The following is a 16,162-nucleotide window of genomic DNA, read 5'->3' as shown; positions in this document are numbered from 1 at the left end:
GGAAATTAAACCGGTGCCTCCGCCAAAATTCCCAATCGCGGCACTCCACCACCGCAACCTGCGTGTGCGTGAGGAAATCCTCGTCTTGCGTTATTGGCGTCGTAAAAAAAGCCTTGAATTATAAAATCACAAACGTGGGAATACCGAGAGCACAAAGACAATAAACCTAAACTGTTAAAGGAACACAGGGTCGACAAGTATAACAGAAGAAATTTCCCGTCCTTATTTGTCGGCGAAATAAATTTTTGCCCGATCGAAGAGCCGGCCGCAGCACGATTTTGTAATTTCATTGGTGCCTTTCCGAGTTTATCGGTGCGATGATATTAAAGCACTTCCTGAGTTTACACTTGCGATAACAGTTAATTAACGTCGGAATTTTAAGATATTAACTCGTTTCGTGCTATTGCGATTATTGTCTCCGTGGCTTGTTTCCTTTTTGCGTTATCTCCTGCAACGAATGCACGTCTATCTCGTCGGGTCGATTTTAATTTGCAACCTCCTAAATGTGAACATATTTATCGACTTCATAATCAGAATAATTTTAATGTCATAATTTGTAGGGTTTAATCAAATTCAATCAAATTTTGAATGTGACATACCCATAAGTCCATCTTGTCCTGTTTTTAAAATAATGAAGAATATGTTTCAGTCTCCAATTCTAATTAAAATCATTGGGTTTTGAAAAGAAGTGAAAACATGTTTATCATTGTTTTTAAATAACCAATTTGTACAAATTTCAGGATTTTCAGGATTTGGAGGACAGTTAAAATAACAACTAGACAATATTGGATATATTCGAAAATTCTAGATGTTTATTAAATATTATTTTAAAGAATTAATAAATTTATTTCAGAAAATTGTTTTACTTTCTGTTAATAATTATAATTTTTACATTTCGTTTTGTGGGCACATTTAGAAGCAATTTCTATTCGTAAACTTATTTGATTAATCTCCCTCAGAACCAGTAAAACAATGATAATTAATGGTAATCATATCAATTCTCAAAACCAAGTTATTTTAATTAGAATTTTTAAATTTTTTCCTCAATATTTCAAAGTGCATGTTGGACATGGGCTATGCAATTTATTTAAAATTTTTCAAGGAACTGAAAAATATATTCAATAATGGCTTATTTTATCCGATTTTAACAATTTTTTTTTCAATTATAAAGCATGAAAATATGTTCTTCTAGACAAAATGTGAAGTTTTTTGAGCTAAAACCAAAACCTGCAGAATAATTTTTTAACCATGAAAGTAGAAGAAATATATATATTAAGTAGGTAGGTTAAAAATTACGTACACACATATTTACAATTCTGTCGATAAATTTAAACTCATATTCTATTTATGAATTTATTTTTTAATCAATAAACAATCAATCTATGAAATAAACTGTTAAAAATAGCACATATTTTATTTTCAACAATGTTGGTACATTATACTGATAATATTATACTTGTACAAATACTATTAATACGCAGATTTTATTTACTTCTACTGATCCACCATTCCATTCAATGTGTTTATTACAACTTTTTCGTAAAAAAGCACATAATTCATTAATTTTATCACGAACGAAAATTGATATTTTCAAAAATAAATTAATAGGAAGAACAAGTTTTCTACAGAATTATGAATATGTATAATTTTTTATGAAATATATACCTATTTCAGGAAATTCTTAATTCAGTAGTGTAGTTAGATTTTGTATAAAAAGTTTGCTAATATGATTTCTTCAATTTTTGTGGCTAATTTTTGGTTTTGGGCCGAAAAACGTGATATTTAAATATATTTGTATGCTTTACAATTGAGAAAAAATTCGGTCAAAGAATATAAAGTTTATTAGGGCCACACCGTAGGTGATATCCATTAAAAAAAGAAAACTTTAATTCAGTAGTAAATACATTTTGTTGACCAACCCTACATTTGATTTGATGCTTTAGGCAGTTCAAAGTACAACTTTTGTATAATTTTGTCAGAGCCCGTATAATAAATACCTGTATAATGAGTTTCCTGGAGAACTGTTGAGATTTATTATTAGGTAGGTACATAATACAAAATACATTTATTATTTAAATATACTGTCGTGCACGAAAATTAAAGGGGGATCCCTAGACAATACATAATAGACCTAGTAAATACCATCATAGTTATTTATACAACAGATTGGATTGTTGTTGTGTAAAATATGCATTTAGCACACAAACTGCAAAGCTAATCTGCGAATTTTAGTTAGAACAGTTTAAAATAATCCCGTGAACACGTGATAAACAGTGTTTCGATCAAACCGTGAACAAATAAGAGGAATGCCATATTTAACTCGTGGGAATCGGTAAATAGGTGCTTAATGGAATTCTTTTAGTGATATATGGACACGTTCGTAAGAGATTGCGTTGAATATTTGCTGCTGCAAGTGGTGTTTTTGCAACGTGTGCATTTCATTATTATCACGTAAAAACAGTGATAAATTTTTATAGGAGGCATTTAAGAATTTTATCGATTGATTTTTCAGTATTCGTTATATCGTATTGTCTGGATCGTTTTTATTGTTATTCGATTACTAAGCTTTTTATTATAATAACTATAGTATGAATGCAAATCATGAGCAGTTTACCTGGGCCGGCCTTTGTCGTCCGGTTGTGTCAATATTTTTGTTGGAACCTTTCCTAATGATACTTATTATGAATGTTTATCTAAAAACGTCGTACAAATAATGGGACTTTTGTAGCGTATCAAATGCCGTAATCTACCTTGCAATGACTCAATTAAATCTCGATTATTTTTCTTTTTTTTTTTGTGAACGGCCGTCCCGTAAATTATCTCGATTGTTCCGTTCCGATCAAACGTTCCGTTTTTGACGTCTCGACTTGGACACGATCGTGAAAAGGAGGATCCGTCGCCGGTCTGTGGCGTTGTTTTGGATCGGTTGGCGGCGAATCCGGAGGGATACGGCGCACGGCCGCGTGCACGGTAAGGATCGGCCCGGTCGATTTCCCTACACCTCTCCGTTCTCGGTATGCCAAGAATTTCCGATCGCGGCAAGCCGATGACTCATCGCCCGAATTGTTTTTTACACGCTGCCCGTCCGAACGGAATATATTCGCCCCCGCGGTTCCGTCCAATGGTTTAGTCCGTTTCGGGGAAATCCTCTCGGAACAATTCGCCATTAACTTTCCCAAACTTTCTGGCCTTTCATTTTTTATTGGGTCGGACCATTTCTTCGTTTTTTTTTTTCATTGAGATTAATCGATAAAGATAAATAAACCGTTGACAATGTGGAGGTGGTTTCCTGAGGAAAACTAAGATTTATATTATATATTGATAACTGGAAAATTATTGTTATACGATAATCGTTGTGAATTCTATTGAAGTCTTGCATGAAAATAAACTGACAATAAATTTTAATAAATTCTCAATGAATGTGGTATCAAAAATATAAATATTTATTTTTTGATATTATTTTTTATTTATTGACACGATAATTTTCCTTATTGTCGCCAAAAATTAGTGAAACACTTGGTTTTATATTTAATTGAATAAACTATTGACATTTCTTTTGAAAATAACGTGGAAATGGTTCCTTTTATTTTTTTTCTTGTGGAAAAATAAACGTCCTGAGGAGAAACGTTATTAAACTTATTTATTATTCCATGAATATTTTATCTAAAATGTAAATATAAATTTTTTTCTTGATAAAAATTAATTTTTACCCATATAATTAAATGTTTCTTATAATGTTCATTATTGTCGCTAAAAATTGTTAAAACACATACTTATATATTTAATTAACTAAATCGTTGGCTTTTGTTTAAAAAACAACATAGAAGTAGTTTTATACAACGTTTTATACTTAAAATTGACATATATTAATACAATATCGAAGAATAACAGGAAAATTTTTGTTATACATCAAACATTGTGAATTTCTTTGATTTTTTATTTAGTGGATTCTGTTGAAAAATAATCGCCCTGAAAAGATATGTTCCTAAATTTATTTGTTACTCAATGCATATGATATCCAAAATGTAAATATAAATTATTTTCTTGATAAAAATTAATTTTTAGCCATATAATAATTAAATGTTTCTCATAATTTTCATTGTTGTCGCTAAAAATGGTTAAATACACATACTTATATATTTAATTAACTAAATCGTTGGCTTTTGTTTAAAAAACAACATAGAAGTAGTTTTATACAACGTTTTATACTTAAAATTGACATATATTAATACAATATCGAAGAATAACAGGAAAATTTTTGTTATACATCATTCATTGTAAGTTTCTTTGATTTTTTATTTTGTGAATTCTGTTGAAAAATAATCGCCCTGAAAAGATATGATATAATATAAAGATAATTTATTTATATTACTCAATAAATATGATATCCAAAATGTAATTATATATTTTTTTCTTGATAAAAATTAATTCTTTTGTCATCGAATAATTAAATGTTTTTAATTATTTTCATTATTGTCTCAAAACATTGTTAAAATACTTGCTTGTATATTTAATTAAATAAATAATTCATATTTCTTTTAAAAATAATATAGAATGAGTTCTAAATACAAAAAATTGACTTATATTATTAATACAATATCTGTGAATAACAGCCAAATTCTTGTTATACACCTATCTATTATAAATTCTTTTGATTTTTTTTTTCTTTTATTGATTTTCTGGAAGAATAAATGTCCTGAAAAGAAATCTTACAAAATTTATTTGTTACCGAATATCAAAGATGTAAATATATATTTGTTTCCTAATGAAATTGATTATCCTTCATGGTGTTTCTCTTAAATTCCTTTACACACTGTAAAAATTAGTAAATCACTTGTTTATTTAATTAACAGTTCTTTTAAGAATACTGTAGTTGATCTAAAAATACTTTACTCGAATGATTAACTTATATTAATACAGTATTATTATTGAAGAATAACAGGAAAACTCTTGTCAATTGTAAATTCTTGTGGCTCGTAAATATTGTTGAATTGAATATAAATGACAAATATAGATATTGATTTTAATTAGTTAACGAAAATTGTCGTGATATCATTAATTTTTCATCATAATTTTGCCTGCAAACAGGAGCAAGAATGTGCGAAAAAAATAGTACAATTACATCTATATTTCTTTATAAAGCTGATTCAGTCATAGTGCAACATTAAAATAGTAGCTGGTTTTACTACCGCATTTCAATAGGCCTGGAAACAATTAAAACCAGTTCGAACATCCATTCATAAAAGCGATGCGAGTAGATGCAGCAATCTGTCGATGACTAATTTTCTTTCGCGGAACCGTCATACCGAGAAATCATAGTAGCCTTGGTGTGACCTTTGTGAACGGAAGTTGTTCAATTGGATCATAGACTGGTAAATTAAAGACTTGTAAATTACTTAACTTTGAACGTCATTAAGTCTTTTCCAATTAGGTTAATTCCTAACAATTTTATCAAATTAAATAAAATCGAGTTCCCCTAATCGTGACTCCATCTAACCGATTAACTAAACAATACGCACAGCATAGGCAAACAATACTTCTGGGCATGTTTATTTTCGTTCGTAGGTTAACGTACAGTCACAATTGTTTGTCGGTATGGAAAATCTATTGAGTAACGCCTTCTGGAACCGCCATTTATCAAAGTCGGTAACCAAAACGTCTGGAACCAAGCCAAAGTTTCGGCACAACCTTGAAACTTGCCGCTGCTGTACTTTTTACACGACGGATAAACAGAAACGGCAACAAACCGAAATTAAAGGAAAAATTCGCGTAAATGTTGTAAATTGTTTACTTAAAATGTACCCACTATTTATTCCTATTGCCATTGTTTACAAACGCTAATGTAAACGAGGAACGTTCGTATGACGGAGTTCTAACGTCCATGCATTTATTTAATTAAAATACACTAATGGCTTTATTGCATATTATATTATTGCATTTTTTGCTCGGACGATTTTAAAACACAAGCAAGCTGCAACAAACTTAAATTGAAATAAATTATTTGCATTGGCGCGACAATTAGAGTACTCGAATTAAATAGAACATAATCCACTCGTCTGGCCGTCAACAGACGACGAAGGTTTATTTTAGTGATACAATTGCAATGTGCTTCGCATACACGACATTTCAATAAAAAACATCAATTGCTATTTCTTTCGTAACCCGCTCGAGTTAATTTGGGTTGATTAACCACATACTTTGCAGTCCCAAACGGAAATTGCGGTAATAAAAATGGCGCCGACGTCTATAATCGTTGCTGCTGATAACAAAAGTACTCTTTGTTTTTCTACTGCTCTTAAGGATCTGATTTTAATTACATTTGCACATGGGTGATTAATTGTAATTTTTTTTTTAATAATCCGTCGAGACCTTCGGACTGAAAACTAACTAGTAGACCCAACACTTGACTGATAAGCTTAAAATGTAAGCAAAGTAAGCAATAACCAAAAGGGGATATCATCAGATCTTGTGTTTTAGTCAAGGTTGTTTGCTTTAATTTATCGTCGATAAAAATTTTTAAAAAGCAGTATCTCTTTGTGGAAATAAAACATCGTTGATAAGACGTGGTCTCTTTTATTCTTGTTAGGTACAAAGATAATTGTTGCACAGAGCAATCACTATAAAGTATATAAATAAAATCGTGTTTAGTGCGAACTTAACTTTACCTCGTGTCTAAATAAAGAGCTCGAGTGGGCGACAACTAAAATCCCGTTTGGCAAATTCATTATTCGACAAGCTGGGCCTCGGGTAACGCGCGCTCAGCGTCTCTCAATTTTTTTTAAACGAACGAACGAATTTTTACGATAATCGAATATCAAAGTCAATTTTAACGATTTGATATTGTACTAGCTCACATCTTTTCTTTTTCTTTTGGTTAAATTTCTCCACGTAACTGTGAAATTCGCGAGTAATCTTCTTATTTTACGTTAATTCTGCTAACAAAAGGTGCACCTGACGAAATGGCTTACTTAGATCAGAAAGAAATCACCCACTTCCTTGCTCAAGAGTTGTTCCAACAGGTATTTTATATTGAAACTAACCAAACAGTTTGTAATCGCACTCATTTTTAAACTCCGTCCGTTTTCCCTTCCTTTATATACCTTCGATTAACACAACACGCGTCTATTAATAATCCTGACCAAATCAACATGAAGTTGCAAGGCAATTTACAATTCTAATTTATTCCGAATGAAAGCTTTAAACTAAATTTTTGCGTTAACGACGGAGGCAACGATTAATTTGCTTTTTATTAATAATTCCAAATAGTGATGGACATTTACACATCAATCGCCCACATGATACTCCGAATATATTTGGCTTCGTAATGACGGAATTAAATATTTTTAAACTATGCCTCCATGTTTATTTTCAATTGAACTTAAAAATAGACAATTATTTTAAACAACATGTTTTTAATAATCACCACCCGGAAACACAATTTAAAACGTCATTGCTCATTGATTTACATAATCTCACTACAAATATCGATGTTTATATGAATATGAATTATCTAGTTTAGTGCCATTATTAAATTTATATTTTTGTTACAGTTTATGACTCTGGAAGCACTGAATGCCGTACCAACACTAACAACTTCAACAGTAACACCTACAAATTCACAACACATAGAGCAAACATTTATTGAGGTACAAAAAACCGAGTCCCACGAAAACGAAGCTCATTTTGTACCTCCCCTCGTACATACAATAGGTAAGTACCAAAATTGTGGTTGCAACCGAAAGAAATTTATTAATACCCGTTTTAATAATCAAGTAAAAATTTAAATAATCGGTTATTATTCGAAGGTCATTGTCATATTGAGTAGGAGACCAAATCTGGAAATAGTTTACTTAAGTATACATTATTAATTCGTGGTATAAAATACTGAATTTAGAATATATTTCTATTGGTTACTAATTTTTTTATTGTTTGTAGATCCGCATTACGATTTCTACAACTCTAAATCGCAGAATCAGTGGCAGAGCAACCTGTCTCAGTCGAGCCTCTCAGATTGCGACACCCGTTCTACACCGCCCTTAACACTGTCGACCGGTTTCCCCAATAACACACAGCCAACACGAAGAAACATGGGCGGACGCAAGCCAACAAAAGATATAAACATGAGCCCTGAAGATGAGGAGAGACGCCGGATCAGACGTGAAAGGAACAAAGCGGCAGCAGCTCGTTGTAGAAAACGCAGAGTCGATCACACCAACGCTCTAATACGGGTGAGTCAAATTTTCCAACATGGAATGTACTTTCCGTTAGATTTTCACGAGTACCTTTTCTGACGTCTTTATTCTTTTGTTATTGCAGGAAACTGAAGAGTTAGAGAGGACGAAGAGCCTGTTGCAAGACAGCATTCAATCTTTAAAGGAGAAGAAAGATGAATTAGAATATGTATTGGAGCACCACGAACGGGCAGGGAAATGCCGACGCAGGTCTAACACGCCACCGGACATAAAACCATTCGAGATGTACCAGCCACCGCAATGTCAGGAACGAGTTAAAACCGAAATGATAGAGCCATTGAACACACCGACTACAAACGACCTATTCATTCTACCTTCACCCAAGAGGCAACCCATGCTGGCGCCAATTTCAAAACCGAGCCGACCCTCAACTCTCAACGTTGGTTTCACAGCACCGCAATCAATCTCGGACTTAGCTGGAATACCGATCTCGACGCCATCATCCGGATTGACGTTCAATTTTGAGTCTCTAATGGGCGGCGGTACCGGCTTAACCCCCGTGTCAAATCCGTTGGTGCCTTCATGTAGTACACAACAAAGAAACGTTCCCACTAGCAGTACCGACTTAAGTTCACCAGATGCATGCAACCCCCCAAAGCTAGTTAGCTTATAAGATTTGCAGTTGTAGCTCGACCGTCGATCTGAACACTACGTTATTTAACCGTTAACAATCCCGTATTATGAAGTATTTCGATAACGACGTGACCAGTTCGATACAAGAGCTGCAAGAATATTAGTTAGCGATTTGCCAATACAAGTCATTTGTTGGACAACGAAAACTATAGTGCTGATTATTGTGAATACCATTTGTAATGTCCAACATTTACCAATCACCATGTTTAGTAGTTGAAACCAAAAATGTTAATTTGCTAGTTCAACTAGTGATGTTTATGTGTCATTTTAGTAGATTATAAAGTTTATTAATTTATTTAATTTGTTATTAATTTTATTTATGTAAATAACCATTGAAAAAAGCTAAACATGGCTCTATACACCAAATTATGTCAAGAGTGCTCAAGCTGTTTTGCTATGCTACATGCAGATTTATTTTTTGCTACCAAGAAATGCCTTTTTATATGATATAAAGAACTATATATTTTCACTTAAGCAAAAATATTCCCTCCATAAATTTTTTATATAATAGTATATAAGATTAACATTTAATATATTTTTGTAATGGGAGTGCTCCTTTACAAAAAGCGATTTGTGTTATTATTGTTAGGTATATTAATATATTAAAATACTTTTCTAAGAGTATATTTATAGCAATATATGGATTACATTATTTGTAATCAGTCAATTTTATATTGTAGTTTGTCAGATTTTTGTATTTATTTTATGCAACGCTAATTTAAGGAAAATAAAATAAATTAAAGTCATCTTTTCATATTTTAGTTTTCATTCAATCCTTTCCTCAACAATATTGAAATGTGATTAAATTACCTTTTCCCAAATACCACAATTTTTAAAACACAAGTTGGAGGTAAATTTCCCATAACTGGAAAATTTATTTACATCACAAACTGGGGTGTCAAAAATACGAAATTGCATTTGTAAATTATCGTGTATTTATCATTTTCGTGTAGTGTAATTAAAAATTATTACGTATAAACATTTAGTGTAATATATACAAAGTAAAAATAAAATTCGTGGAATGTAGACATTCCTCAATTGAAGAATGGAGTAGTCTTCTCAAAGTACCCTCTTTTTTCCAGACAAACATAGGGACATAGTTCTTTAAATATATTATCAATAACTGCACGCCTAAAAAGAAATATTCTTAGGTGAGATGAACGACAGGCATTAAGTTTTATGTACTTAGCCTCAAACCCTCCACCAGGAGGTAAATCCTTTTGAGGTATATGAATTTTTAAATCGTTAAGTATCGATCCAAAATCTATATCCATATTTTGCTCAAGCAGCTCTAAAAATTTGTTTCAATCATAAAATGTCCATTTTTTGATGCATTAGTAATGTAATGTGATGTGCTAAATAATTGGGTGTGTTATGTACAAAACATCAGCAGTACATGCCTTTGATCCTTTTACTAATGACTTCATCTAATTCTTTGTCAGCTGTTATGGCTTCAGGTGATGGAGCTGGGGCCCCTGGATAAACTATTAAAACAATTGTCATGTTATCCTTGCTACCCTAAGGTAAAGACACAATAGAAATTTAAATTTTCAGTCAATGTATTCAATTACTTTATACAGACATGTATCAACAACTTGACTAGTAATATCTTCTAAATCATCTGTGACAAGAAGTCTACTGTGTATATATGCACACATTTCCTCATTTGACATCACATCCCACAACCCATCACAGGCCAATATTAGAAATTCATCAGATGGATTTCGTTCTCTAATGAAGATCTCAGGCTCTGAACTGACAAGCTGATGCATAGGTTCTTTCCCCTTATTTTTTTTATAATGAACATCACCTAGTGCTCTGCTGACTGCTAAATTACCATTGACCCTGCCATAAGACACATGCCCACCAGCATTTGTGATGCGCTCTTGTTCTGTAGGAACATCAGCAGTATGATCACTGGTTGAAAATATTGGCCTGCCACTATTACACAGCACAGCTCTCGAATCGCCCAAGTTTGCAATATACTGAAGTTTGTTTGATATGAATGTAAATACTGCAGTCGATCCACTTCTGTCCTGTTGATCAGACAACATTTCATTCAATTTATTGTCCAATTTGATGCAGCCGGCTCTTATTGCATCTTTACCGTCATAAGGAAAATTTGATTGTAGAATTGTGTCCAACAAATGTTCAGCACAATAATGGGAAGCGGTATCGCCGGCGTGTCCGTCGAAAACCGCAAAGTAAGACCATTCAGAATGGGTGTTTCCCAAATTAATCTTAGCAACGTGGGAATCTTCCATGTTCTCTCGCCAACCCTGCATGCTGGTCATTCCGAATTTTAGTCCATTACCTTCACCCTTTTCTTGTGCCTTGGATCTCACAGGCTTGCTTAGATACGCTCCCATTTAAATTATTGTTTGTCCAATACTGACAGTACTTTTCGAAACATACGACTTTTAATAATTCTGAGTTGACATATCACGAATGAGTCTAGTTAGATTGTCATGGGATTTGTTATTGTTAGTAAACAAATTTTATAACCTTATCGTTAGTGCAGCTTAGATCACTGATGTATATAACATAGATTGGTGGTTACGTACCAGAGACATACATTAAAGTAGATCTGACAAATCTAAACAAAGAACACGAAATAAATAATAAATAAACTCATGTTAAAAAGTTAGGAAAATTATGTATGTAAAAATGTATTATTTTAGAATTTTTAATTAATGGTTCTCGATTAAAAATAAATTTTATTAAAATTATACATTTTTCATCAAAATAATAGATATATAAAATTAAGTACATTGTATATCCTCCACTTCGTCTGCAACTTTTGTGAAGATATTCAATTCTTATATTGGAGAAATGATAGCTCAAAGTTCTGAAATACTCGATAGGATTTAGGTCAGGTGACCTAGGGGGCTGTTGTTGTGAGGTCTCAATATTCAGAGTTTCAAGTCGTTCGAGAATAATTCCTAGACTAACACTCCTTGGTCTTTCTGAAGAAGAGCCAATTTGATAAAACTGAGTACACAACCGAGAAATAACACTTTGTAAAACACTGAGTTTATCTCTCTTGGAAACTTAATTTTCGGCTAGGAATATTTATCCGAAAAAATTACAACAGATCCCGAACTATTTGTGTCAAATTAAAAAAAATAATAATATAATCAACACCTATATGAAGTACAATTATTATAATTGTAAACGATTATGCAAAATATAAATAAATGTTATAAACCACTGACTTTCTTACAAGAATTATTCCCAATTCAGTTTTTATTGGTGGAGTGGAGCCTTCCGGGTCACACTGAAATATTTGTTTGGTTTTCAAAATTTGTTTTTTTTTTTTGGTTTTCAGGTAATTTTTATATTTTTTTATAAACTACTAGAAAACTACTGACTAAAAAAACATATCGAATGAAATAGAATATTTTTTATTTTTTTTTTAGCTTATTTTTCAGAAGGCGTAAAATTTGTACAAGTTTTATTCTTCTAAACTTTTGTGTTCTAAACCTTAAAGAATGTTTAAATTTCTTGATTTTTAATTCATTTAAGCCCGTATAAATATTATACGTTGTTTAAAAAATTTATATTTAAATCACTTGTAAGCATGAAATTGTGCTACTTTGTTTTGTTTAGCATGCAACAATGCTTACATTATGTTAGGTCAAAAATAAATCAATTTGGATAACGTAAAAATATAAAATAGTGTTTTCAGTTCTCCAAATATAACAGTACTCTTAGGTTATTATACATATGAAACAATAATATGCAGTGTTAATGTGTTATTTACCAGATGAGTCAGAATTGTTAAAAAATATTATTACAGTTACATCGTCATACAGAAGATGAATGACGTCATTATAAAAAATACTACAAATGACGATGTACTCTCCCAAAGCGGTTAATAATTGCTAATTACTACTCATGTTTATTATAGTAGAGGAGCCAATACTTCTACGAATATTAAAATAACAATGTTTATAAATAGATGGTTACTTCATCGTTTTCGATTCACAACATACCATTACGCATCCCCTCCAAAACATAAAGCTGACCTCCAAATAAAACAAATTTTATAGAAATAGAAGACACGCTCAGTTGTCTAGATTTTGTGCTGCGAAGTGGTGATTATAAATTAAGAAAATGACTACGCCCATAGTGAATCCCGTAAGTAAAATAAATTTGTTATTTTCAGTTGTATATAATTTATATCGATTGTTAGCCTGAAACTGGTTCACTGGGTCGCCCGGTCACGTCTATCTGAAATCTTATCCATTCAATGTTGTTTCAGTAGCAAAATTTTTAAAATACACATTTTAAAAATTTAATTCAAAATATTCGAATGAGCACATATTTTATTTACTGCAATGCTAATTCTTAATTAAAAGTACCTGTGTTTATTAAAAAATATGCCAGCTTAACATTTTTAATTTATTTAAATGGAAATACTTCAGTAAACAAAGTTATAAAAATATATGTAAAAATAGTTTATTAATACTCATTTAATATTAATCAATAATTAGTTAAATGTACTGTTACCAATCAATATCCATAAATCACGTCATTATATTAACGTTACTTTTATAAAAAAAGTTGTTTAAATTAGTGTTATGAATAAATAGTGATGATCCAACGCCTGCAGTTTTAATTAATTCGAATTAATGGAAACCAATAAAAAAACTGTATATGATAGCTGATAAATTTTCTATGAATATTTTTAAAATTTATGTCATATTAGGGAGACAAACATTGCGTCCAGATTTATTTAATAAAGTAAACATATTCCATAATAAAGATAATAAGCTTTCGTCAGACCAATCAAGGCTTATTAAATATGATATCATACATAAAGAATGTACATTTTTTACCCATTCATTATAAATATCTTTTTTAAAATTTAATTTATGTGAAGCAATCAAATAAATCTTCTATTGTTATTGTCGATAAAGAATAAGTAAATCTATAAAATACAACCTTAATTAAATTGTTGTTTAATTTAGGATGTTCCATATACTGGAGAAATTCCAGACGGATGGACCTCCGGAAAAATGGTTAGAATTCAAGGAATCGTTGATCCCAATGCTGACAGGTAACTTAATAAAACCAAAAATGTACTTTTGACAACAGTTTTTTTTTAAAATATAGGTTCAACATTAATCTACAAGCAGGGCCAAACTCAAAACCAAGGGATGACACAAGTCTTCACATTTCCGTTAGGCTTAATCAAGGCTATATTGCTAGAAATACCTACATTGATGGTAGTTGGGGAGATGAACAAGGCAATGGAAGATTACCCATTGGAGCAGGACAACATTTTGAAATAATTATTTTAAATGACCCCAGCAGTTACAAGGTAACGTTAATTTTGTTCATCAAAATTTTATTTAATAATAATTCATATTTACAGATTGCTGTTAATGGCCAACATTATTGTGAGTTCCCACACAGACTTCCCAGCGACAAGGTAACGCATCTGTTGATCGATGGTGATGTTCACATCACTGTTATTTCGTATGAAGGAAGCCGTCCCGTTATTGATTCAATTGAAACTGCAACACAAGCATCTTCAGTTCAGAACGCCGGTCCTCAGGGTAATTACGGACCTCCTCAGGGTGGATATGCTCCTCCACAAGGTGGGTATGCTCCACCTCAAGGAGGATACGGGCCACCAGCTGGAGGATATGCTCCACAGGGCTATGGTCCACAACAAGGTTATGGAATGCCGCCAAATGCTCCCGGCGTAAGTGCGTTAATGTAAATGTTTACTTACAAATTAAACATATCGTGTTAATACGAAGGCACCTAAAGAGTCTGGAATGGATAACATCATGGATACGGCTCAGGATATCCTAGCTGGTGCGATTAAAAGTGGAGTTGCTGAAAAACTTCTCAGCGGCATATTTTCCAAACAAGAACCCCAACAACCTGGTGGCTTCCAACCTCAAAATGTGGTAAATATATCGTTGTACTTTTAGAGTCTATGGGCGTGTTAAATTGATTTTTATCGTTTCAGCAATACGGACATTATCCTCAGCTTCCACAACAACACCAGCAACAGGGACCTCAGTTTGGAGGCGAGGGTTCAGTTGGTGGATTAGGAAGCGTAGGAAATATATTGGGGTCTCTTGCAAACTCTCTATTCAGTCCGCCTAAGGTATATTAAATTTTTCATTTCAAATTTACTTACTTAACCTCTTCTTCCATATGTATCTTTTAGCACTGAATATAAACTTCTGTGGATTCTGGGATATGGTAATTCTTTTTATTTTTGTAAATTAATAATGCACACTGTGCAGTAACTACAAATATTTGTAGTCTGAACTAAACCTGGCATTAACTATTATAAAAAACAAAGTTTGATTTTATATTTATTTTAATTTTAATTCGTTGCTATTATTGATGAATATACTGCTGTTGAAACCTTTTGCCCCTTGTCCCTTTGTTTGTAGCATTTCTTAAAGTATTTATTTTCCTGAACATTTTCGTGACTACTTACGATTTTTGCAGATATAAGTCTATGTGCTTTTTAATAATATTTTATTATATTTTAACAATCATAATAATAATAATATAATATTAATAAAATTAATAAATATACTACATGTTATTTAGGATTTTAACATTATTAACTTAATATTGTTGTTATTGACAGAACTAAATTAAAAAATAAAAAATATTTTTCTCTAACTTTACTTTGTTCTCGTATGGTGGTTTTTCATTGTGATTGTTTAATTGTTTTATTAGTTGTTATATTATATGATCTTTATCTTTCTGTTCAACTGAAACTGGCTTACCAATAAAATGTATTATGTTTTTAGGATCAACAGAATCCCCAACAACAAGGTGGTCGTTACAACTACAACTATTGAAGAAACAATTTTGTTTATATATTCTTTGTTGAAATATTTTTTAATTTATTGTAATTTTTGATCATGAGATATTTATTTAATTGATAACTAGTATAGTATAAATCTATATTTTGTTACAATAAAAAAAGTGTAACATGTTCTTTTATAGATTGAAATTAACTTTATTTATTATATGTATTTATTTACTTTTGTACTATATTTTGGTACTTAATTAAGTTTACTTATTTCCATAATATACTTTTATATTGTTTTAAAATTGCGTCAAGATATTTTAGGATGAATATTGTAGACGTTCGACAATTTCGAATAGAATTACATCCTGAAATTCATGACAATCTATGTGAGCCTATTCCTGTGTGAAATTGACATTAAACTTCTATTTTAAATAGAATGTTTTGGAATATATATTACGCTTAAATGGAGATTTTCAAAAGA

At 31.5% G+C, this 16,162-nt stretch overlaps 3 protein-coding genes across 8 annotated transcripts in view; 2 read left to right on the top strand and 1 right to left on the bottom strand.

The window, feature by feature from the left end:
* Window positions 1–9,639, top strand: part of LOC109600708 (transcription factor kayak) — a 29,539-nt gene extending 19,900 nt beyond the window's left edge. For 4 of the 5 annotated variants that reach the window (XM_020016883.2, XM_020016884.2, XM_020016886.2 and 1 more), the window contains exons 2-4: window positions 7,551–7,710; window positions 7,936–8,228; window positions 8,317–9,639. In XM_020016883.2, the coding sequence (XP_019872442.1) occupies window positions 7,551–7,710; window positions 7,936–8,228; window positions 8,317–8,865 (1,002 nt within the window). In that variant the 3' untranslated portion in view covers window positions 8,866–9,639. Of the gene's footprint in view, window positions 1–6,735; window positions 7,020–7,550; window positions 7,711–7,935; window positions 8,229–8,316 lie in introns of those variants that run through there. The other variant, XM_020016885.2, reaches the window with a different exon arrangement.
* Window positions 9,640–9,797: 158 nt separating this feature from the next.
* Window positions 9,798–11,425, bottom strand: LOC109600694 (protein phosphatase 1A). The gene is made up of 4 exons (XM_020016866.2): window positions 10,457–11,425; window positions 10,286–10,403; window positions 10,071–10,176; window positions 9,798–10,016 (listed from the first exon to the last, which is right to left on the bottom strand). Exons 1-4 carry the CDS (start codon window positions 11,252–11,254, stop codon window positions 9,920–9,922), a joined length of 1,119 nt encoding a protein of 372 aa, XP_019872425.1. The 5' UTR covers window positions 11,255–11,425; the 3' UTR covers window positions 9,798–9,919.
* A 1,443-nt stretch (window positions 11,426–12,868) lies between these two features.
* Window positions 12,869–15,872, top strand: LOC109600692 (galectin-4). Of its 2 annotated transcripts, XM_020016864.2 has the most exons (8): window positions 12,869–13,025; window positions 13,859–13,947; window positions 14,004–14,211; window positions 14,266–14,598; window positions 14,657–14,809; window positions 14,872–15,012; window positions 15,076–15,110; window positions 15,677–15,872. In XM_020016864.2, exons 1-7 carry the CDS (start codon window positions 13,002–13,004, stop codon window positions 15,079–15,081), a joined length of 954 nt encoding a protein of 317 aa, XP_019872423.1. In that variant the 5' UTR covers window positions 12,869–13,001; the 3' UTR covers window positions 15,082–15,110; window positions 15,677–15,872. The 2 variants fall into 2 exon arrangements, with proteins under 2 accessions (XP_019872423.1, XP_019872422.2); XM_020016863.2 differs by lacking the exon at window positions 15,076–15,110.
* Window positions 15,873–16,162: the final 290 nt, after the last annotated feature.

This window comes from Aethina tumida, chromosome 1, assembly GCF_024364675.1.
Source record: "Aethina tumida isolate Nest 87 chromosome 1, icAetTumi1.1, whole genome shotgun sequence".
Taxonomy (NCBI): Eukaryota; Metazoa; Arthropoda; class Insecta; order Coleoptera; family Nitidulidae; genus Aethina; species Aethina tumida.
Note: the sequence above shows the minus strand (reverse complement) of the source record. Positions and strands in the feature narration are given on the sequence as shown.

What these genes read in the sequence shown, in the direction of transcription:
- LOC109600694 (XM_020016866.2), bottom strand. Translation starts at nt 11,254, where the DNA reads ATGGGAGCGTATCTAAGCAAGCCTGTGAGATCCAAGGCACAAGAAAAG. An exon ending in TTGATACATGTCTGTATAAA is followed by an intron (nt 10,404 to 10,456) that starts GTAATTGAATAC and finishes TCTTTACCTTAG; the next exon opens with GGTAGCAAGGATAACATGAC. An exon ending in GGTGGAGGGTTTGAGGCTAA is followed by an intron (nt 10,017 to 10,070) that starts GTACATAAAACT and finishes ATTTCTTTTTAG; the next exon opens with GCGTGCAGTTATTGATAATA.
- LOC109600692 (XM_020016863.2), top strand. Translation starts at nt 13,002, where the DNA reads ATGACTACGCCCATAGTGAATCCC. An exon ending in ATGACCCCAGCAGTTACAAG is followed by an intron (nt 14,212 to 14,265) that starts GTAACGTTAATT and finishes TCATATTTACAG; the next exon opens with ATTGCTGTTAATGGCCAACA. An exon ending in CTCTATTCAGTCCGCCTAAG is followed by an intron (nt 15,013 to 15,676) that starts GTATATTAAATT and finishes TTATGTTTTTAG; the next exon opens with GATCAACAGAATCCCCAACA.